The sequence below is a fragment of the Lepisosteus platostomus genome, chromosome 11, assembly GCF_059453375.1.
Source record: "Lepisosteus platostomus isolate fLepPlt1 chromosome 11, fLepPlt1.hap1, whole genome shotgun sequence".
Lineage (NCBI taxonomy): Eukaryota > Metazoa > Chordata > Actinopteri > Semionotiformes > Lepisosteidae > Lepisosteus > Lepisosteus platostomus.
Window position 1 is genome coordinate 42908895 of NC_142621.1, and position 24041 is coordinate 42932935.

Genomic DNA, 24041 nt, shown 5'->3' on the forward strand with positions numbered 1-24041 from the left:
TCATTTCAAGGCTGAATATTACTGGAAAAAAGTCCTGTTCTATTCTCACTGCCTGACAGCTATCACGATGAGGCTACCCTTGAGACAGAAAAACAATTGAAATCCATCATTCACTGGTAGGTGTATTTGTGATGGAGCCCAAACATGAGTCCATTCAGGCATCTACAGTATACTGTAAGCACACAAGCAGTTCTGCACTCTACCATCAGCGTGCAAGATCACAGCAACCACTTTTGCAATTCAACTAAATTGCAACTGTTTCTATCTTATCTTTTTCCATTCATGAACACATCTTTGCATCGAAATCACCTGACTTACTGTACACACCACGTCCAATATTGAATGATTACTATATACTATCAAATCTTCTAGTTCAGTTCCTTAGTATGATGTCTGCAGATGAGCAGCTTGGTCTATTAACCTACAAACAAAACCTTGTAATATTTAATATGTAATATGAAAAAATACTCCTCATGAAAGATGGATTTTATGTGAAATATTTAACAATTATCACTTAAAATCACAGATGTCATTACAGAAACCTTAGCAGTTATATGAATTGTCTATAAAATATTTTTGGAAGTGATAAATTAAATCATTGAAGGTATCCCATTTTTGGCTGTACCACACATGCTGTGCATTCTCTTTGATTGTGCTTCACAAAATACAATATATACAAAGTATCCCAATGCGCAAATGGCTGTACAAGTTACTTCTTTTCTTGGAATCATTTAGATAAGCTAGAATTTGTATACAAGTATGTACAGTACATGATCTTGGTATATGATGTTGTTAGTATTACAGTACTACACAGACTGGGCCCACACCCTTGTGCAAGTTGAGGCAACATTTGCAGTTAAGGGTAATATCATCTGAAGATTGCAATTCAAAACTCTTAAAGGACAGCAATATTTACTAATACAGATGAAAAGCCCTAAAAAGTTTTAACCCAACACTAAAAGATGTGGGTTAAGACATATGAATACTAAAATTTTTACTCAATACCTGAGGTTATCACTGATGCTAAGGAGTAGGTAAACACTTTGAGACTAGGAAGAAAAATGATAAAAAAGATAAGAAATTTAAAACAGAGGTAGACTTTCATCATTTGCTGCATAATTTTAATTTTAGAATTATATGATTGATTTTTAAAAATCCAGTTTCTGGAAAAGAAAAAGATGAGCCTTTTATCTTTTCTGTATTTATCATAAACAGAGTCCCTTACTATAACTGCTTTTAGTTTTTTCTAAAACTCCTCCACCTACACTTTATAAAAACTTCAGAAGATAACCTCGGTAAAGATTGTTTTTATCTGATGAAAGGGGGAAATACTAAGTGTACAAAGCATGCTGGCACTGGTTAATGTGAAAACCCTGCTGGCATCAGTATGTGCCGATAAGATCAGTGTGAAGAAATGAGAATAGTTTGGCTGTTCAGTATGTTGGCAAAATATTACCTGGTGTATAAGAGCTGTAAGCTTTAACAATTGCAGCATTTTCCCCAGACACTCTAAAACAGAATAGTCAGCTATAGAGAGCTCATCAGCACAGCAATGTTCTGCAGCCCTCAAAAGCTAGAAAAACCATATTCCGATCTAAGGCTTACAAATGGTTCAAGAGCCGACGATCAGTATCTCTATTTATAAAACCTGTATGTCTCTGGACTCTTAACATAAAGGCTTGCTTTCAGGTTCTTAGTAGATCCAGTGCTCTGGCTTGTATAAATGGGAACCTGCATTTCTGGGAGTTGTGCGATGGACTTATGTGTTGGGAGGCATGTACACTCAGTCCACTTAGTGCTAAAGAAAACAGGACAAGCTTCAGCCTAGTAAGCCTCTAAGCTTGAGTATGCTCTTTTATTTTATTTCATGCCATGGAAAGTAACTGCATAACTGTAATTGGTATAAAACTGAATAACAAATACTTATGTAATCTTCTACTTTAATGTAATAAAAGTATTCATTAAAGTGATAAGATTTCTGAATTAAGTGTTTCAAACATTATCACTTCATAAGAGCCTGTATAAAGATGTAATACACTTATAACCATTTCATGCCATTTCCTTCTCCTCCACACGGTCAGCGGCTAACCAGACTGCTCTTCTGAATCTCCAAGTGCAGGTTCGTGCTAGTCTGTGATCAGCCAAAAACAGAGCCAATGCGAAGCACAGAAAAAAACAAAGAAAACTGACAATGCACAGAAGTATAAACATGTCTCCATGTATTCATCTGGAACGTTACAGTGGACCTTTGTAGTGATGTTTCTAGTCCAGCCCTGTGAAGTATAATACTACTGAAAGCAGAAGTACAGTTACATTGTATTGATCAAGTAAGTCATAGGACCCCTGAAAAAAAATTCCAGCATGACATTCTAACTAAAGTGACCATCTCTAAAATCCATACCAATGCAGTAATTCCTTCACCACTTCTCTTTAGTGAAAGATGCTGTATTGGAGACCCCCTATACTGAATTTCACTAGAAAGAGAAACTGCACTTCAAAAGCAGGAAAAAATATTTAACCTCTTTAACAAAATTATAAAGAGGATGTTGAAAAGGTTATGGTTTCTTTAGAATTTAGTGGTAAAGATGTGATAAAAAGCCTTTAATGTGAATCAGAAAACGACACATTTGTGGAAAATGTTCTTTGGTTGTTCTTTAAACACTTAGATTCTTCCCCCAAAAAAACACTTTCCATAGGCTGAAACAATCTGGACTATTAACTGCATATATGGATCCATCATTTATCAAATAAGAGACTACTGAGAAACTATGGCATTGTATCGAAAAATGCATCAAGTCACACTATAGTCTTTATGATCTGAATCCAGTCAAAAGGCAGTGAACCATGATATCCTTCAATTCCCATCAACATTTCTGCAAATCAGTGAAATGTCTGCATGCCTCATACCCTGTGCAGGACTTTGTTAGCAGCGGGAAAGTTAAGAAGCTCTGCAGAGCAAGGGGGTTGTGGCTTGGGTGGCCTGGTATGTTTCAGGACCCTGTACAAGGCAGACTGTGACTTTGGCCGACAGCTCTTCTGTACCTGTTCCTGGTAGTGCGGAGCAGCATGTTGGTGCAGGGGGTCTGTCTCCTTGTTAAAAGAAGTTCTTGATGAATGGAGTGACCAGTTTGACCCACAGCTTGACGTAGCGGTTAGGCTGCTCGAAGGTGGAGGAGGACACCTCTGTGGAGCGTTGATACAGCATCTCCTGTTCCTGCGGGATGACCATTCCCATATTATCATCAAGAGGACCAGCTAGCATGAAGATCAACTCACTTCTGGCTCCCGAGTCCCTTTTTAATTTGCACCTACATATGTCACATTTCCTTATCACTTTTTTATAGAATTAATAAAATATAATTAATAGAAACACAACATTTATAAATTATATATATATATAAATATGCACTTCACACATTTTAACAAGCAAGTATAAAGTTAGAAATGCTTCCCGGTCTTTTTTTTTTTTAAACCTTAGACAATGTAAGTTTAGTAATAATGAAGATGGGCGGCCTCTAGCAGACCAAAATTCAAAAGGGTCTGTGTTGAATTTTAAGAAACCTGAAGCCCAGACTGCCCTACTGTGTTGACAGGCAGGTGGCCTTTGTATAGCTGAAGAATGCCCAGGATAGTTGAAAATCCACAGGGCTCTAGGAGTGTGGAAAAAGCTGTGCAGTCAGGAAACAGCAGGATGAGATCCTTTAATTACTAGTAACTACCAAACACGTACGTCACAAAAGAAAGACAGTCACAAGGAGCTGGGGAATTGCTCCAACTCACAGAGATTTCCAGGCAATGTGATGCTTAAAACGATAAAATTTATTTCCTGTTTTCTTTAATTCCCAATAAATCACACTCAACACACAGCTTTTCAGCTGTTTGGGAGTCACTGTACCATAAAGGACCAGGGTGAAAGTATGAGGAACTGTGGAATGCCTGGTGCGCTCTTCAGGGCTCTAGCTGCCTGTCACTTCTTAAAACTTAAAACTTTAAAACTGAGTATCGCCATTTGCATCAGCTACAGACCATTGAAAATAAATTGCAGACTTGTGGCAGAATGTAAACTCTCTGCCATTCGGATGTACGCGAGTAAGCCCAGTCGTGTTGCGAGTCAGGTTAAGCAACTCACTGAACAGTTTTTGCTGTATAAGAAAATGGATGTCCTTGGTCCCAGAATTGTCCTTGGTCCCAGGTCTCAGACTCCCGCAAGCTAATGACCATTAGGTAGATCAACCTTGCTTTTCAGTGCTGAATTCCTTCATCTCCTAAATTGGGAGATACTATGGGATTACCATTTAATAGCTTAAGGTACAATCACAATCCCCTTTCAGGTACACATGAATGCACAGTAGGTACTGTCCACAGCGACCCATCGGGCAACAGCTTGTCCTGGTTTCCTTTGCATTAAGCAGACAAGAGAATATGTGACCCCTCCCCTATCCAGGATGGGTCACCCGTCCATCTCAGGGACTACCCCGTGCAATGCTAGTCTGCCTTCCTACGGCTACATGTCAATGAAGATTAAAAGAAATGATCAGAGCTTTTCAGTGTGCACGTTCAGCTCCTGCAATGTTATGTTGAACGTTCTCTGCAGTGTCAGCAGCTGTAATCACATATCCCATTCTGTTTTTTTCATCAGACATCTGCTTCTGTGAATTATTTCGCTCTGATCGCCTTGTGAAGGTGTTACTTGTCTTAACCAAGCCAGACAGGCTGCACATTTTTCACTGTAAAGACCAATGCAGTCTTGTTGGCGTTACACTGTGCTCTGTACATAAGCTCTTGAAATGAAAGAAGACTCTCATTAAGCTCTCTTGCAATTTGTTCTATGCAGGCGTAGGCTTGATTAAAGAGTTCTTTGTGGTTAACTTGATGAGAAAAAAGTAAACTTCAGCTAAGTCCTGGAAAGTATGTCATATTTCAACAGATTCATGCCGGAGCACTCAGGCAGCATTTAGTTCAGATCCATTTCCCAGAAACAAGCAACATTTACTTCATTCTTGTTTAATAGGAGAACGTTCAATTCAGCATACATTACCTAAGAGAGTCTAGCAGAACTGTGGAAAAACCTAGTCTAGCCAAGGGAGTTGGGGAAAAAAAAAAAGAAACCCGGATGAGGCGAGCTTCTCCTTTTTGGCCATCCTTAATCCTTGTTGAACAACCGCATGACCATTTTGAGATCACTGGGGCTTTTGTCAGCCAGTTTTAGACATCTGAGCTGGCAAAGTGTCACCTAAGCAGACCTCTGTCAGGGCAGCTGGTTTGAGGCAAATGGGCTGTTGTGGCAACATTAGGACTACTGGAATTAAGCAAAATGATGAAAACCAGAATTCAACACAAAATAAAGGGCATAATTAAAAACACAGCGCTTAAAAAAATCAGGACTCAAGCTGGGAAGGACCCTTGCAGTCCTACCTGCTGTAGCTGGGCCTGCAGCTCCTTGTTCTCCGTCACAATGGCAATCTGGGCCTCCAGGTCTCGGTGGACAGAGCGGTACCCAAAATTGGGTGAGCCAACCAGAGTGAGGCATGGTTTGTCACTCCCCTGCAGGTAGTACCACAGCCCTACAGGGAGACAGACAGAGAGGCCTGTATCAGCAGAGAGACGACACGGGCACAGACCTGAGCTACACCTGTGGCTGCCAGTGCTCTTTAGCACAGAGGGATTAATGATGCTAAGAGGCATTTCTATCACCCAGTAGACGGTTGAAATTTGTGGATCATGGAAGCTACACTTTTTACAGCTCACACCTGCAGCCCATACATGCCCGTAAACCAATCCGGAATCGCCCGGTTGTTTGTCTGCTTGCTGCCAGCTCCCTTGCGCCCGTGGGGAGAACGAGGAGTCCTGTGACTCATCAGAGCCACGCGGTTAGACAGGGCGCTCACAGGAGCACCGGCACCGCGGTGCAGCAGCGTCTCTCGGTGCCTCCGACGCCTCCGCAAGCTCGCGGCCAGGCGAAGAGGCCCGAGCCCCGAGCCCGCCATGCCAGTGTTTAGCGCAGGGAGCACCTAGACCGACGGAGCTGGGCTCCCCTCGCAATTTGCCCTTTTCCAGCTCAGTCGGATATCTCATGAACACTGCAAACCGCTTACATGCGCCAGACATTTTGTTATCTCCATCGTGATAAGGCATTCTCAGATGTGAATTCATGCAAGTCCCCTACCCAGAGTTTGCTCAGTGAAAGAACAAAGAGAGACGTCAGGCATCTCTTCCTATAATTGCTTTAAAGAAAGGAAACCCTCATATCACTTTTTTTTTTAAAGGTCACTGCACGAATATTCAGCGCTACAGAAATGAGTGACTTCTTGAGTCTCTCTCTCTCTGAACGTATGGGAAAAAGAAGGTTTCTTTTCTTTTCAGAAAACCACAGGTAGTAGGTTAAAGTGGTAACGTGACAACAGCAAGCTTACTGAGGTACAGTTCGCAGTTCACACAAGAGCCATCGCGATGCGTTTCCACAGGCCACCCACGCCCTACCTGTGTCATGCCCACACCGACACGAATCGCTTACCAACACACAGGGCCGCGGAAGGCCGCACACATTCCGATTTACAGGCACTGCCACAGGCCCACACAAACAGAGACACAAATACAGAAATGGATGCGCAGATGCAATCACATTGAATGCAGGCAAACGTAAAAAAACAGGAAGACAAGGTGTGTTTCATGTAGAGCAACATGCCTGACCACATAAGGGGATTTTTATCATTCTTCCTATACTTACATTTTAACTGGCAAGAGACTATAAAGATAAAATGATACAGTAGGATTAATTAGGTATATTATACACAAGCACCACCTCATACCCAATGAGGGAGACAGAAAGTAAATATAATCTAACAACAGTCCCAGCTGTCTCTAGCCAAGCGTGACTAAGGATTCCCCATGTTTTAGTGAACAATCTGCAGGCGTAAGTCAGCCAGGGCACTAGCCAGGTCACCTGGTGGAGAAACAGCGACTTCTGCAACATGCAATGACACCTCGTGCGCTGACTCTCCTGTACGGGAAGATCAATGGCCCTGATTGAGGGCTGCTTGGACAAAAGTGCCAGCCGGCCCTCACTGCCCCCTGTGCAGAACAAGAGAGTGCGCGGGGAGCGGAGACTGGGGAGAAACCACGGACGACTGCAGTCCGGGACAGAGTGTCCGGAGCTTTTTTTAAATGTGGTATACTGCGAGTTTGCTTAACATCAGGGTGAACTGCCTGAGACATCTTTGCTACTATTGCACATGTATTCATTATCCAAAACTGAAACACCTTCTGAGCGAAGCCCTGACTTCTCACTCCTTCCTGGCTGTATACATGTGTATATATGCAAGAACAGGAGTCTCCAACCCTTAGAGAGTCCCAATCCAGCAAGTGTCTATTTTCTAAAGTTGGAACAGGTCACTCATTTAATTAATCACTCATTTACAGGTGATGCCGTTTAACAGGACTCTCGTGTTTAAGGGTACTCAAGAGTTTCCCACATCTTTAAATTACTTAATTTACACAAAGTGACAATTTTCATTGTGACTAATTAATATGGCATATCTAAGACTTCAGATACTGGGTGATGTAGTGTCAACCTACATCTGTACTGAGGCTCTGCAGGATAAGGACAGGAGACCCCTGTGCTAAAAGTTAAAAGGGAACTCCTCACCTAGGCCTTTTCTAAACACCACTGCTACATACCCAGATATAGGTAATACATGGCCTCAGAAATCAGCCTTTCAGCACGTTGTCTTCAATATGTATTAAACATGTAGGCAAAGGAAAACCCTGAGGCTGAATTTAGATCACCTCACCTCCTGAGAAAAACAATTAAAAGCCAACGCTTCCACTGTTCCTGTAGTGAATACTTAACAATGTAGACAATTCACCTGAAAGAGGATGCTGTCTGCCAGAGCCACAGTAAATAACTGCAGGCTGTGCCATGCAATGCTCTCGCCCTGATCCTGGACACCTTCCAAACCACTACATTTTATGGGGCACCCTAAAGAAATGGGGAGGAGGGGCAGGGAGCTGTCGAAACATTGTATTGCCCTGTTCGAATTTTCTTTTGTTTTTCACAAAAAAGCAAATGAGTTCCTTAATGACTGTGAAGATGCTTTTTGCCCACTGGCTTCATCAGAATGATATAAACTAGCCAAAGTGCAGCTGTATAAACTATGCACACTCCTTTTTACAGCTGGGTTCTGAAAGTATGTGTTATCCTGATGAAGGAAAGACCCAAACATTAACAGCTGCAATGACACGGTTTATTTGCTTTCATTCATCTCCCTAGTGTCGCTTAGTTTATTTCCACAATACGTCTTTCTTGAACCTCAGCTTCGCCAGCTTTTCCTCTGTTAAAGAAGAGTTTTGCCTGTTTTTCCTTTAGCTCTGCAAATTAGTCCCTCAGTGCAAAATCGGGCATGAAATCATGGGCATGAGAAGGTTCTTGTGGGCCAGGCAAGAACGAGGCATTTCACCCCAGTCCAGATGAGCCAAGTAAGGGGTTCACAGACAAAACAGCCTTTTACAGGGAAAACAAACCTGATTACCCAGAACCAGGAAAATCCACATCACTAAATAGGGGGCCAGAATTTACTACCTCTTCTGCAGAACAGCAGAATGAGCTTGGCTAATGTCTGTTACATAACAAGCAACAAAGAATACTACACAATAAGCAGTACATTTAACAGGTTTATCAAGAAAAATCCATAGCTGATAATTTCTGTAACAGAAGCAAAACAATCTTTGACAAAGTGCTTACTGTAAAGCCAGATCGCATTATCCAACACAAACTGAATGACAAGTCTCTTTTCAATACATTGGTGTGTGAAATAAAAAGAACCCGCTATGGTCATTTTAATCAATGCAATATATTTACCAATTAAATGAAAATATACCAATTTTAATGTTTAATGTTTCAAGACTATATAGGTATGGATTGGATATATAATTTCCAGCAGGCATTGTGAAAAGACATTGGTGATAAATGGGGGGGGGGGGGGACGGCCAAATCCTATTATTTCCCGATAAAAATAACAATTTCCAGGAATTCCCTGTTGCTTGAAACATGAAAGGAGTGACCCTAGAGGTCAGCCCCAGTCCAGTAAATGTTTGAGATTGATTAACTGATTTGCACAGCACAGCAAAATCCCACGCTCAGCCCCACTGTGCTATATAGCACAAGAGCCAGACCGAGTAGAGAGAAATGAACAGCCACACAACACTCAAGTCGTGGCTCTTCTGCTTTTCCAGGTAAGGAATCTGTGACTCAAATGACGTTCGTTTTTTTTGCTTTAAGCAAGCGGATGATTTCCAAACAAGCTCTGTAATGACTGCTAGAATCCAAGAAATTACCCAGGGAAAATCACACAGAAGGACAACTTCCTCTTTCAAAGACAAAGCTGCTCGCTTCCTCTTTGGAGGATCGGCTGCACCGTGGCAAAGGGAAAAGCAAAGAGGGTCAATCGACGGTAAACTCAGTTCTGTGGAAACAAAGAACTACAGAATTTCCTTGATCTGTGGGTGTCTGTGCGAGGCTGGGGGCAGGACAGAACAGCTCGTGCAGGAATGTCCTGCTTCAGTGGTAACCAGTACGGGATTTACCGTATCTTTCCGCTTTCAGAAGTTAAAAACCTTTTAAATGTCAAACAGGAAAAAAAAAGGGCAACTTTTCTAGAAGCTTTCAGAGAAAAACCAAAGGATAAAGAGAGCTCAAAAGAACAAGTAATAGGTTTATTCCATGCTGAAAAAAAGAAGAAAGAGAACACAACGGTTCGGCCGTGGAGCCTTCTTCAGGTGTGAGAGGTCTTCTTTTTTTCAGCATGGAATAAACCTATTACTTGTTCCTTTGCAGCCTACGCATGCGGACGCAGCTGCCCACCTGAACCACAGAGAGCTCGGACAGGGCATGGGGAATGGATTATGATAAGAGTACCATACCCAGGGGAGTGTAAACGGACATAAAAATAAAACACCCTTCCCCCCCAAAAAATCACACACTGGTACTAAAACCACTCTTGAAAAAAAGTATTTACCTCATGTGAAAAAGGGACCAATATCTCTAATGTACTTTCAGGGTATTTAATTCTACAAATCATTTTCTACGTCTACCAAATCCCTGAAACTTGTGCCCTGTCATTGTGGCAAACAATGCACATTATGAACAGATGTAACAGCACAGGATGCCTCATCTACAGTAATGAGACGCAACTGTAAAAATGAAATCGTCGAGAAATGTTCCTGGTTCGGCTGGTTTCTGGGACAAATACAGTAAGTGTTCATAACCTTCATCTTTCCCAGAAGAGTCAAAGCTGTGTCATTTGCCTTGAAGGACATGGCAAAATGTCCAACCACAGACAATAGGTGCTTTGAACAGCCAGGAATAAAAACAAACAAAAAATTATCATAACTAAGTATACTTAGTGAATAATCTCTCCGCATTGTAAACCGTAAACTAGACCGACAGCGGGAGGAGGGTTAATCTCTAGTCATCATCATATGTTTGTTTTATTATAGTATATAAAAAACTAAACTGCTAATGTTTGCGAACGAAATATGTAGAACAAAATGACAGTTTATCAGGCCAGACTTATTAAGGGTCATCCCAGTTTCAAATTCAAATTCACCCCAAGTGGTCAAGAGTCTTAATTCACGGACAAAGCACAGACAGGAGTACAGGAGTAAAGTCTCGCCAAGCAGGGAGATGTGCCTTCACGCGTGTGTCATGCCAGCTTCGAAAGATTAAACCCACTGCAAAGAGATCTGTAAACGTTTCAGTAGAAAGAAACATTAAAATGCTTCTATTAATCAAAGGTCTTTGACACATTTCATGTGCCGTCCTTGAAAGCCATAGAAAACAATAAAAGACTGATTAAAAAAAACAAGTGGCTTCGACCACGACAAAAAGAGTCGGTCTTCGCTTTGCAGAGGCTCAGAAAAGACACGCAGCGCTGGTTGACACGCACGTCAACTAATGAGCAAGAATCATTCCATTTTAAGTTACTTTGTAGGTTTCTCACTTTTTTGTTTTCCACATTGCAATGTCTACAGAACTTTTCAAATCAATGAGGCTAGAAAACAAACAGGAAACAACCAGGAGCTAGATAAGGAACAGTTTAATCCATTACTTGTTCAATCAGACTTTTTTTTTTTGTAAATGATCTCATTGGAATGGCTGAAAATGTGGGAAAAACAGAAATAAAACAGCCATTCTTTTCTTTACCTTGCCAAAATACTGAATTTTTGCATTTAACAAAAGTAACCCCCTTGTAAAAGATCATTGGATTAAGGCACTGATCCAACTTGAAATACACCCTGTCACGCTAACATCACTAATGTATAATCTAATTCTGCACGGACACCACTTTTGTAAGAAACGAACAATGAACAGATTAAAGACTTATCTACAAAAAAAACATTATGATCAGAAACCATGGAGGGCTTTATAAATAAGGCTGCGCCCTGACAAGAGATCTGTGTGATTAAAGGCACTATGACCAAGACAAATAATCCCCTTGCTTTATGAACAACTGAAAGGCTATTTGTGTACGTTGTGAGGAGAAGATGTTACAAAAGCACCACACCTTACCACACCTCACCTTCTCTTTTCCTGCTTTCTCCAGCAGTGAGGAGAGCTCAGAAAAGGACAGGCACAGAGAAAGTGTGATAATGTGCGATAACCTCTAATCTGGCTCCCGGGCTCAGTGTTTTAATAGCAGAGTTCCTGGCACAGGAGGGGGAGGCGAGCGAGGGGCCGGCCAGCTGGTTCCAGGAATCGCCTGCATGCCATGACCAGAGGAGCTGAGGAAGGAAGCCCCAGAACGAGGAGCCTGGGCCCCCAACATCCCATCCATCTTGTCTCTCCTCTTCAAGCCCTCTACCGGCACCCCCAGCCCCGGCCCTGCCCCCACCCCGCAGAGCCCCATTCCAGGAACAGACCTGGCGCCATGGTGACCACCACACACGGCGGCATGTACAGTTGTACAAGTGGGATGGGGGGGGGGGGGGGGGGGGGGGCTGGTAGCACCTCCTCCTGGCAGAAAGAGGGGAGACGGAAAATCAGGGATTTTACGGACCGTAGCTTGCAGCTTCAACGACGCTCACCTCGGCACCACGCAAAGCACCAGAAGAAAACACAGCTTCGGACGGGAGTGGCAACACGCACACACACACGCGAGGAGCACAACCGCACAACCAATGTTCTTCATTGAATTTGCCGCCCGATTAAAAAAAAATGGAGAACTGAACCTGCAGTTGGAGTCTGCAGAGCCACAAATGCAAGAGGAATCTTTAAGAGTGTGTGGCAATATAAAGGGGCTCAAAGTTACATGAAGGGGGCTCACAGGAAGAAAAGGCAGGAGGCAGGAGGCAGGAGGCAGGAGGCCGACCAAAGCTGAGACCCCATGGCGGGAGCAGACACTGCCTCGCCTGGGCTTCCGCCTGCAGAGGACTGCCACCAGTCAGGGGCTCCTGCTCGTACTGATGGACAGCGACGCTTTCTTCCAGCTCCTGTCCCCTTTGGCGTCTCTGTTCTCTGCACAGATTAACCTGATGGGGCTCCAGGTTAACATCACAATACCTTTAATGGCGATTGATTGTTCCCGGCTCCTCCAAATGTATTTTTCACTCCATTCCCACTCAGATCAAAGCGCCCAGTGCTTACTAGAAATACCAGGGCAGCACGGCTTTATTAAATAAACCAGAAGACTTCTTATAAGCCCCCGCAGTTCTGCATGACAACATTAAATTGAATTCCAGCGAAGCCCTTTTCCCGATCGTGGATAATTTCCACAAGGCATTTCTGTAAAGTCAAATAATTTCCCTTCACATGCTGCCCCCTGGATAAAAATCGTTAATTTGCTATTGGGTTGTCTTGTATCTATATCAATCGGCATTTTTATTACAAGATGGGATCTGAGCAACAGATCTGTATGTTGTAGATGTCAGTAATTCAACCAAATCATTGTTTTTAAATTCTGACAGCTGCTTAGATGTAAAACAAATATCGACTCTTTTTGTTGTTGTGTGAAGCACAGTGGTAACCTTACTCAACAAACATTAGCTCAGATTAATTAACCAAAAGAGTTTCAACCATTAGGTTTGTCCTCTGGGCATAATCAGCATAACAGAAAACACTGGGAACACACCGATCCGAAGCCGAGGCAGAGGAGCGGCACATCTGAATATCCAAATGTTCAAAAGTAGATGCTTTTGCTAAACATTCTTAAGTGTCAATAATTTGTGCATTACCCATACCTGTCACAGCTCCATTTATGTTCTTAAAAAAAATCAGATTCCAGATCAGAACAACCAGCAACAAAGGCAAGAGTGAACCACATAGAGAACTGCCTTCAAACCGATAATACATTTGCATCTTCGTTTAGGGAGTACATTTACAGCTTACTTCGAGCAGAAAGTAGATGGCATACTTTGGAAATCCAAGAACATTGCAGATCACAGATAAACCACTGGCATTGTTAAAACGCCCACATTGTGTGTGCTGAGAGAGAGTGTATGTCCAAGTGCTAGAGAAGAATTCTTAATGAAAGATTATCCCCTTTAAGCCATTTGTTAAGGCTAACTTAACAGTAATTGTATTACGGACTTCAGTATAATGGTACAGTACAAAATACAAGTACATAACGCATAATTTTATTTGTGTCTCTTTTCCTGTAGATCTAAAAAAAATGTACTCCAAAACACTCACTCCCCAGAATCTCACAAAAAACATCCAAAACAAAAGACTCTATGCACACATTCATCACAGAGCAGGACAGTGCAGCACAGCACATTTTTTTGTGTTTCACACTGCAAACAAAGAAAACGGCCATGAGTTTTCTAGAACAGCGGGTCCTGCTTGTTTTCTTGTGAAGCTGAGGGAACTGGCTCCAGGCTTGCACTGTACATTTGCAATTCCAGTAAAACTGCGCTCTCAGCTATGTTTATTGAGATTTTAGGAACCTAATTTCCTGTCAAGCCAGTGGTTCAAGCCTTGTTTTCTTTGGGCCCTGTTTCAGTTGGAAAGAACGCTGACCTTTCTGTTAGTTCTAGTTCAGAAATCCAGGTCAGAGCTCAGCGCAAGCACTTATTTTGTGTGCTTCTAGAAGAATAACACTCAGAAGAGGCACCACGCGGGCTGTGAAAGAACCAGCCCATGGGGCTTGTAGCCGAGGAGCTGCGAGGCCGAGACTGAGGAAAGGTCTCTGTTGTGAGAGCGGGGTAGCCGATGAGCTCCTTGCTGAAAGGAACTGACAGAAAAGAGGCACATCTTACAGGAAAGTGCAAATGAGTCTATCTACACTAAGGGGAACAAATTCCATCCTGTCTCTTTACTGTGTGTGCTTTTGGCATGCTTGCGAGACTTTTTAAGCATATATCCCCACAGCTCCTGTACCAGGCATATCTGAGAGGTATCTAGGGACGCACTGGGTAGTTTCACAAAAGCAACGGAGAGACTGAAGCAGCGGCGCCCAGCAGCAGTTTTTGTGGCTGATCCGACAGCCGAAGGGCCGCAATTTAAGATCTAACACCAGCCTCCGACTCACCCTTGGCGTGGAAGGTCCAGTTGCGCTGGTGGTACTCGTGCAGTCTGATGCGCTCCTGCTGGCCCAGGCGGCAGACCCTGCTGTAGAACTGCCTGGCGATGTGGACGTAGGCCGCGGGGATGGAGCCCGCCACGCCCTTGGCGCCGAAGAAGCCGTTGACCTCCGGGGACGCCAGCAGGATGCGGTAGTCCGCCGCCGCGCCCAGCAGCAGCTGCACGTACGCCCGCGTGAGGTTGAAATACCCCGAGGTGAGGTAGATGCGGCAGTCGCCCCCCGCCTCCGTCAGCAGCCTCTTGGTCACTTGCTCGTCCAGGCTGATCCCCAGAGGTTTCATCTGCACCAGGGGGAAAACCCACGTGTCCTCCCGGCCTGGACCGGCGGATGTGCCCTTGCCCGCTCCCTCACCCTCTTGCGCCGCGGTGGCCTCCAGAGGCTGCCTGGCGCGCGCAGAGTTCACCACTCCCATGACCCGCTGGCGAGCCGCGGCAGCAAACTCTGTGCGGTCACCTGGAAAAGACATGGGCATCAGTGCCTGGGCTGGCCTGGGCAGGAGAACTATTATCAACCACGGGAGGAAATGCAACAGAAAGCTCTCAAATAAACATCCCGATAAACTTTCAAGCCGTCTTCTTTAGTACTCGATATGCGTACGACAAATGACCAGTATTAAATGTTTGTGAATAAATAAAGCAGCATTGATTTTTCTGAAATGTTACTGAATTTAGTCACAGCTCGGGGAAAACCATCTTTAAAGACTTTGCAAGGAGGTGGAGGCCGGGGACAGGCATTGAACACTCACATTTTGGGGAAAAATACTAAGTTTGCAATATTTTTTTTGCTATTTGCTATTGCACTGGTCTCCAACCCGGCTCCTGGAGAGCTCCATTTCAGTCGGCTTTAAATCATCAATTTCTAAAATTCCTGGTCTCTCCTGCTGAGAGATCATCTGGAGCAAAATCAAAATATCCTTCAGCCCTCGAGAACCAGTGATACCCTCACTGGAACACAACTTGCTAAACCAAGTGTCCCTAATCTTTAAATAGCAGGTGATTTGGGGTGATCTGCGAGACCAGCTCGAGTGGGGTTGGCTTGGAGAACTCTGTCTTGATGCTCAAAGGCATTTATGAATTTAAAAAAGGTGGAGAACATTTGTAAACTGTTAGGGCCTTACATTTTGGATAAACAAATAAATAATAATAGGGAAAAAAAACACAACTTAATTTTGGTTGCGGTGCTACTTTACGGTATTTTATTTAATGATAAACAGATGAACCAAAAATGTAGCCTGTATGCAAGTGTGGTAAAAGCAAGCTGCAGTAACAGCACCTTTAAGACAGCAGAGCGAAGCGCAGTGACAGACGCATGCTTTCCCCCCTGCCAAACAGCACAGCCCTGCTCTGGGGGGTTGGGATAGACCACCGAAAACAGGCAGGGAGTGCAGGAGACCCCCAGGAATTCAGACAAACAAGGGAGTCGCCCTGAACGCGACGAGCCCTCCTCTGAGGGAGGGCAAAACAACAAAAATAACGCTGCTAAGGAGGAAAGAAAAAAAAAAAGAGAGGAATGCGCCTATTTTGTTTGGAAACACAGAACAAGTGGTAAAAAACGACCCATGATTGATAATGGTAAGAAACAACGCACTCAGACTCCAGCGGATTTTGCAACAACGGCTCGTTAGCTCCCATCTCCGACAACCGGGAGGCGTCGGCCCCACCCAGGCGAGCGGCTTTTCCAGACACTGCCTCGGGCTTTGGCGACGGCTTTGCCAGCAGCCGAGTTCGACGCCTGGCACGGGCCCGCGCCCTTCTGCAGCCTTCGGTCCGGCCGCAGTCTGCCGAGGTGCCGAGCGGAAAGCAGGAATGCCACCCAGTCTGCAGCGTTGGCCTCGCGCCGCTCCCGACGAGTGCCCGGGTGGGGAAGAAAGAAACGAGCGCACTGCAAGCTTCCCTGCCGCGTACTGACCAAACCATGGCTGGGCTGTGGCTGTGGACGAGCAGTTATAAAATGAGCAAAACCTGAAGGGAGGTACTACCGAGGAACTGAAAACCCGTCCTCCTGGCCTTCCAGGACAGTCCCACAGGGGGGGGCCCGGGTCAGGGCAGCTATATTCGGGAGCCGAGACCACTCCGCAGTCCCTGGAGGGAACCGTTCAGATACAGTAAAGCCAGCAGCACAGAGCTGCATGGCTTCCTGGCACTATTGCAGATCGAGTTTCCACAGACAGCTCGTGCCAATGCATACAGAGTGCTGAACCGAGCAGCAGTTCACTGCGTTTAAACTTAATGACTCAGATCACCCCTCAGCCGTCCACGGCCAGCCGTGCTTATGAATTGAACGGCGCACAGCAAATGAATGAAGAACGGCTCATGTAAAATCTAACATTGTTTAAAAATTAAAAAGGTATCTTGTTTCAGGTTGTACTCATCGCGCTGAGGTCACACTGAGGAATATCCTGCTGGTGTCTGTCTGCTAGGATACTGAAATTACTCTCTTTTCAGCTCACTCAGATTATTTACCAACATCATTATGACTTCAGAGAGTTATTTCTGGAATCCAATTCAACTGAACTTCTTCTTACTCTCATTGTGTCATTTCATATTTTTAATCACGGCGTTTAGTACTGATATTGACAATCAAGAACACTTTCTTACAATTATTGTGTGTTCAGTTATCTGACCTTTGCTGAACTTGGTGATCTAGCCATGAAAAACACATTTTTCTAACAAAATCTGAAAAAAAAATTCAGCACCTACTTCCAGCGGCAAAAAAACTGCAGATACCGTAAACAAAACTAAGATAGTTGTACATAAAATTGAATTTAACCATATAAAAAGCAATGACATACATCCTTACTTAAAGGAGTTTTCTTTTTGTGTCTAGTATTGCCCAGTTTCTGTCTCCTTTCTTGAAAAGTGATGTCCAAGGAACAAGAAGACCAGTTCTTTGACAAAGATGCAGCTGTGGTGTCTATCAATCTCAGCTGTGGCATCGCTTTGCTGTAACTTATAACCACAGATTCATAAATTGAATCAGCACGATAACTGATTGCATTAAGAATACCGTAATAAAATGACATCTCAGTCATCTCAGCAGCAATCCCACAGAAGCCACAAGAGGAGGGACGGAGAGAGATGGGGGCGAGATCAGGCGCTCAGATGGGCATTTCCTTTCATCTTTCACAACCCTTCAGCCAAGATGGGCTGACAGCAAGTGCAACATGTCATTCAAAGACTTAGAAACGACAGATTCATTTCAGAACTGATCTGTTTTTTTGGGGGGGCAATTTATTGTAAAGGGAAACCAGAAAATAATAATCAACATGATCCGTCAATAGATGAATCAGCTCAAGGCCGAAAGGGTTGTCCGAAGTCTAGAATAAGATGAAGCTCTATAAAACTACTTTCTAACACCCCAAACCATTTTCTCTTTTCTTTTAAATTCCCTAACTTTTACACTTTTAATGTATACGTCTTACACTATACCACGCTGCTGTAAATGCTCAGTCCGTTTACACTTAAGAGCCCAGTTATAAAAAAACAGTCTTCACTCACTACTGAACGAATCGTAGAGGGTGGTGTGGCGATGGCGGTCAGACCTACTGCCTCGCAGATCCAAAGCCCTGGGCTCGAGTCCGGGCTACAGCACCCTTCTCGGAGGAGTCTGCATGTTCTCCCCACAGCTCCCCCTGGCACCCGATCTTATTAACCCACCCCATCAGCAGCGGCCAAGGTGGCCAAAGTGGCAAAGGGACGAGACAAAGTTCTTGCTGGGTGAAACAGGTCATCCTGAGCAAGATAATCACGCCCGCTGGTAGGGTTCAGCACCCCCCAGCATACAACGGGGGTACAAACCGGGCGGAACCGTTTCCCCCGGCGACGCCACCTGCCTTTGTAAGGGTGCACCCTCCCCTCCTGCATGCGCGCCTCGTCGTCGGGCTGCAGCTGCAGGGAGGAGTCCGCCACGGCCCCCACCAGCTCGGCGAAGAAATCGGCCACTTCCCGGCAGCCCTGCAGCAGCACGTAGCGGTCCTGCCGGTTCGTGAAGTACGAGTCGCTCAGGTTGGCTCTGGGAGGGGCGACAGGACGAGACACGGTCACGGCGACGCCGGAGAGAAGGGACATTTCCGACGCGTCGCTACGGCGCTTTTTATCGTGGGACATCCCTGCTAACCACGCCAAAGGCCGGTTCAATTTCTCGGCCAAAAAAACAGAAATCTCATGAGCCTCAATCAATGCCAGAATTAGACGTCCTCATCACATTAACATATACAATCAAAATCAGTGTCAATTCTGTATTAACAGCCATACACAAAAAACTAAGATAGTTGAACATATAAGAGAAAAATCTGAATTGAATCGTATAAAAAGCAATGACATACATCCTTAGTTAAAGGAGTTTTCTTTTTGTATCAAGTATTGCCCAGTTTCTGTCTCCTTTGCTGTGGTAGCTGCTGTAACTGATAACCACAGATTCCTTTCTAGATCGGGCTGTTTTTTTTTTAAAAAAGAACTTAATTTTGGCTGCCCTGTCTTGCAGGATCTTCCGGCACTTTTTTCTTTGCGTCTGCTGGAGAGGAATCCCGCCAGCGGGCGGCGGCCCAGAGGCAGACACCGCGCGGCCGGGAGGAGGAGCGCTCCGTCGGGGGGAACGGACCCGCTGATGAGCAGGTCGTCGTCGAACAGGTAGGCCTTGATGTGCTGCACGCCGATGGTCTCGTTGAAGCGCTCGGGCACCAGCAGGCGGAGCAGGCCGCGCAGGTCGGGGGTGTGGTACAGGGCCACGCGCAGCTGTCCCGGAAAGCCCTTCAGCAGGGGCAGCAGCATGGTCCGGGAGTTCCTCTTGCCTGCCAGGGAAAAGCCACACCTCATCAGGAAGGGGGCCAGCACATAAAACCACAACCCCCTGAACTTCTCAGTCAGCCACACTGATTACGCACGTATATACTGTACCGCCTTATCGTGAGATTCCCACCATCCGGGCCACAAACAGTTCTCCCCACTGTGCTGTGGCAAACGGTACCACACCATTAATGCAAAAACCCCTAGGCTTAAGAACAGCGTCTACCCTCCTGCAGTGTGGATCCTCAACAGCTAACTGCAATGCCCCAGACTCAATGCATGTCTGCACTGTGCACCTTTTGCATGGTCTACCTTGGTTTTTTTTTTGTTTCGCTGCTGCACATTTCTTATTTCCCACAACATATTTATTGTTCTGGTTGTAATTATTTATTATGTTTGTAATGTACTGTCGACATTCTATGGCGTCGTCTGTCGTACTGTGTCATTTTAGTATTTACATCCTGAGAGAAAGGTGCAAATAAGAATTCCAGTGTAGATGTACATATTGCAATAAACTCCTCTACTCTCTACTCTACTCTCTCTCTGAAAAAGAGAGCTGCACAGCTCTTAAATCTCAGGATATTCCTAAATAATGGTGTAAAAGTGCACACATTTCACCAACACGTGCCGTGAAACTGCAATTCCAGACAGAAATACTCATTCCTATTTAGAAGCTGAAGTGTCTAATAAGATCAGTCATGGCCTGTTAGGCCTTTTAATAACAAGCCATGATTTGTCTTTCAAACATTTCAACTTCCGATCACGAAAACAGGAAGCGATAAAGGCCCTAAGAACACAGCACTGATCACAGAACATGGCCAGTGCTGTTGACTTCACTGATTGCCTTTGAGATGCTGTCTGTTATTTTTTAATTTTTCTGGAATTTTTAACTACCATACCAAATGGAACTATTAGCACCAAGGCTATAAGGCAAGATGAAAACATAATCATGTGGCCAAAACTGAAACCACAGCTTTGGCAGAAAAAGCAGCGTTTGTAGGGTGTTTTTTAAATATAACAACAATTTTTCCAACAGACACTGTACCTCTAAATTCCTATCAGATCAGATTCATACCAACTGTGCGTAACTTACAGAGTAGAGCAGAGGAGTTTACTGCCATATGTACACGTACACCGGCATTCTTCATCGCGCTGATACCTCGGGACATACACAGTACAACAGACAACAGGAACAATAAATGGTTTGTGAACACATGATGTGTTCTCTCACGTTCTAAAAATGTGAGAAAAAAACAGCTGTGGCACAATAGGTTTTTCAAGGCCGACGTTCTTTCACTTTATTTTCCAATGACCATTGTCACTATCACGTAGCCGTGAGAAAAGTACTCCACAATGCCCCCAATTGAGCCAATACAGACACGTCTGTAGCTTCCAGAACTAGATCTACAATGGCTGCACTGTTCAAAGAACAAGCCAATGCTTGTTTATGTCACTTGTGGTGAAAATATAACAGGTAGGAGGAAGAGAAATACTGAGTAAATATGACAGGTGCCAAAAGGCAACAATACAGCAAGTGAGTGACATGCTGTTGCAAGATAAGCCACATACAGTGCCTTGCAAAAGTATTCACCCCCCCTTGGACTTTTTCATATCTGATTGTGTTACAGCATGGGACCATACTGTATTAAACTGAGAATTTTTGCCACTCATCAACACAAAGTACTCTATAATGTCAAAGTGAAAAACAAATCCAGACATTTCACTAAATTAATTAAAAATAAAAAAACAGAATAATAATTGAATGCATATGTATTCACCCCCCAGAGTTAATATTTGGTAACAGCAATTACAGCTGTGAGTCTCTTTCGATAAGTCTTTATCAGTGTTGCACACTAAGTCCAAGGGGCTTGAATACTTTTGCAAGGCACTGTACTTTCAGAAATATATTTCCTTAATCCAGATTTCATATTTGGTGGCAACAGCATGATTATTCTTCCAATACACTCAGCTACATTTGACAGCTATCTGGCTTTCTAGACAAATCCACTGCAATACATAGACGCAGGTTCTGTGTTTGAAAAATAGCTTTGGTGTTACTTTAAGTGACTTGATGACCCAAGCCTGCGAAAACTGTTTAAACTACCCCACTACCGGTATTTGGGAAAGTATAGCATAGAGGGTAAGCCATTAAACTCATTACTGTCAGACTGTGGGCTCATTTTACAACAGCTGCTTCAGTCTACCCATCTCTGTCAGTGGGGATCAGCAATGCTGGGGGAAACATCCAGAGGGGCTTGCATGTTTTCTAGTCCTGTTAACTCTACAGAAACCAGGCTGATCTCTGGTCCTATGAGCCTCTGAGGCCCTGGCATGGAATTTACCTTTTTTATTACCGGCATTAGAGAGAGGTAAAATTCCACTACGATACAATAAGTTACGTGCCGCTGGACCAAAAGGACAAGACTACAAGGAACACAGGTGAGCTGTGTTACCAGATGCTTCAAAACATCACCAGAGAGCATTGGGTGTCCACCCACCTCTAGATCCTCTGGTGTAGTCCAGAAGAATGGAGACCTTGAAGTCAGAGGTCAAACTCTCCTTCCTGGATCTCACCAGGGCTTCCTCTATGCAGTCCACCTAGAACAGTACAAGAGTCAGCACTAGCAGCAATGCATGACTGAGGATCCTGAAGTGAGCCACTGAAGTGGTTCAGTCTGATGGGCCTGTGCATGCACACTTTGTCTCGGTCAAAATAGCATCTTTACTTAAGTTCAGATTTGGAAGTCCAGCATTATTAGCCCACTTAGCACATGGCAGCCAACTAAAAAGGTGCCTCCTGTGCTCAGCCTACGAAGCATTTGGTGGGGGAAACTCTTTTTAGAGTTCTGCTTTAATTTTATGTAATTCCACACACCCTGCAACTGGACTGGCAAAATGCATCGCCAAAACTCTTTCCCACTCTCACCAGTTCCTGTTCCAGGGGTCCTGTGCCTAGGTACAGGGAGGCCATCACTACCCGTTTCTTAGCCGTCCTGATACGTGCCTGAAAATAAATGAAAAAAAAAATCTTCGCCTACACACGTGTTTAAAAATAACTTTTATTGTGAAGTCTGAATGCGTGTTTTTTTACCTTCGGTTTGAAAACCAGCTTTTCAAGTTTCATTCTCAGGTTAAAGCTTTAAATCGTTTTAAAACACTGAAACCACTTTCTGGAAAAGGTGTTCCTGTACACACCCTGGACTGAGCATTTTAGACATCTAGCTGCATGCTGCCTTCATCTCTTTAAAGGTCATTAGCTGTTATTCAATCTTCGCCAGATCCCAAATGAAGTAAAAATGTTTTTTTGTGCTCCAAGTTAAAGATGCCAACAGCTACTCATCTTGATCAAAGAATTCCATTTTTTGTGGGATGCAAGCCACTGCTGTGTGTTCTTTGACAAATATACCTGTGCTTTAATATCGCCTGACCTGTACAACCCCAACATTTCACACTGCACCCACTGCTGAGCTGTGCAGTGTGTGCACTCATGTCATGCTCCAGGTAAGTAGAGAGTTAATTTTTTTTAATAGACAAAAATGAAAACATGATTCACATTCATATACACTAACCATCTTTGTACCACTGTCTCATATCAAGTGTCCTGTGATCCATGAGAGAACGGCGACTGTAATTCAAGTATTTCCTATTTTAGCATGATGATGCAGAAAGGCAACACTGACACACTGCGTCACACAACCAAATGGAAACATTCCTTCTCTTCCTGAAACCAGAACCTGCTCTCTTGTTTCACCCAAACAATTACACTTTCTCTTCCTCCTGTGGTATCACTTCAGGTAAGTGGGTTTTTGCTTACAGGTATGTTCCCTAAATATTTGACCCCACAAGAATTATAAATAGGCAACTTCTTACTGTAACGATGTATGTCACAAACCATTCATGCAAGCTGGAATTAGACCAAATGTTGTGAAACGATACACTGTGGAACTTGGAGTTTTGAAAGGTCAAAGAAAAAAATACTTTACATGGGCTAGGAGCATTATTGAAAGTCTTTTTCTTGAATAAATGAAAGCATACCTTACCTATAAGGTGTTAAACAGAGTGGAAGATAATACAGATAAAATAATAATAAACTTATTTTATATAGTGCCTTTAAAGGTGGCTCCTCAAAGCACTTTACAGAATGACAATGACAATAAATAGAAAGAATACGCAAGATAAAACACAATTACCATACACTGGGGAGACCGTGGATGGTGGTACTCAGTATAGTAGGAGCAGAGGGGTAAAGAACAGAACCAGTTAAGTAAAGGCTCTTCTAAAGAAGAAGGTTTTGAGTCTGGACTTGAAGGAGTTTAGAGAAGGTGACTCTCTGATATCCTTGGGGAGAGTTCCAGGGCTTGGGGGCATAACAGAAGGCCCTGTCGCCCATGGAGTGTAGACGGGCTTGGAGAACAGTTAGGAGACCAGACTTAGAAGAGTGAAGGTTGCGAAGTGGGGAGTAGGGCGATAATAGTTCAGACAGGTACTGAGGTGCCAAGCCATGCAGAGCCTTATACAGTGCCTTGCGAAAGTATTCGGCCCCCTTGAACTTTTCAACCTTTTGCCACATTTCAGGCTTCAAACATAAAGATATAATTTTTTTATTTTATGTGAAGAATCACCAACAAGTGGGACACAATTGTGAAGTGGAACGAAATCTATTGGATTTTTGAAACTTTTT

General features: G+C 43.9%; 1 protein-coding gene across 5 annotated transcripts in view; it reads right to left on the reverse strand.

The window, feature by feature from the left end:
• The window catches only part of pgs1 (phosphatidylglycerophosphate synthase 1), a 41185-nt gene that overhangs the window by 6054 nt on the left and 11090 nt on the right, over positions 1–24041 (reverse strand). For 4 of the 5 annotated variants that reach the window (XM_088599835.1, XM_088599833.1, XM_088599834.1 and 1 more), the window contains exons 3-9: positions 22287–22364; positions 21859–21958; positions 19176–19365; positions 18409–18587; positions 14523–15029; positions 5416–5564; positions 3043–3214 (exon numbers count right to left, since the gene is read on the reverse strand). In XM_088599835.1, the coding sequence (XP_088455961.1) occupies positions 3095–3214; positions 5416–5564; positions 14523–15029; positions 18409–18587; positions 19176–19365; positions 21859–21958; positions 22287–22364 (1323 nt within the window). In that variant the 3' untranslated portion in view covers positions 3043–3094. Of the gene's footprint in view, positions 1–3042; positions 3215–4129; positions 4266–5415; positions 5565–14522; positions 15030–18408; positions 18588–19175; positions 19366–21858; positions 21959–22286; positions 22365–24041 lie in introns of those variants that run through there. The other variant, XM_088599836.1, reaches the window with a different exon arrangement.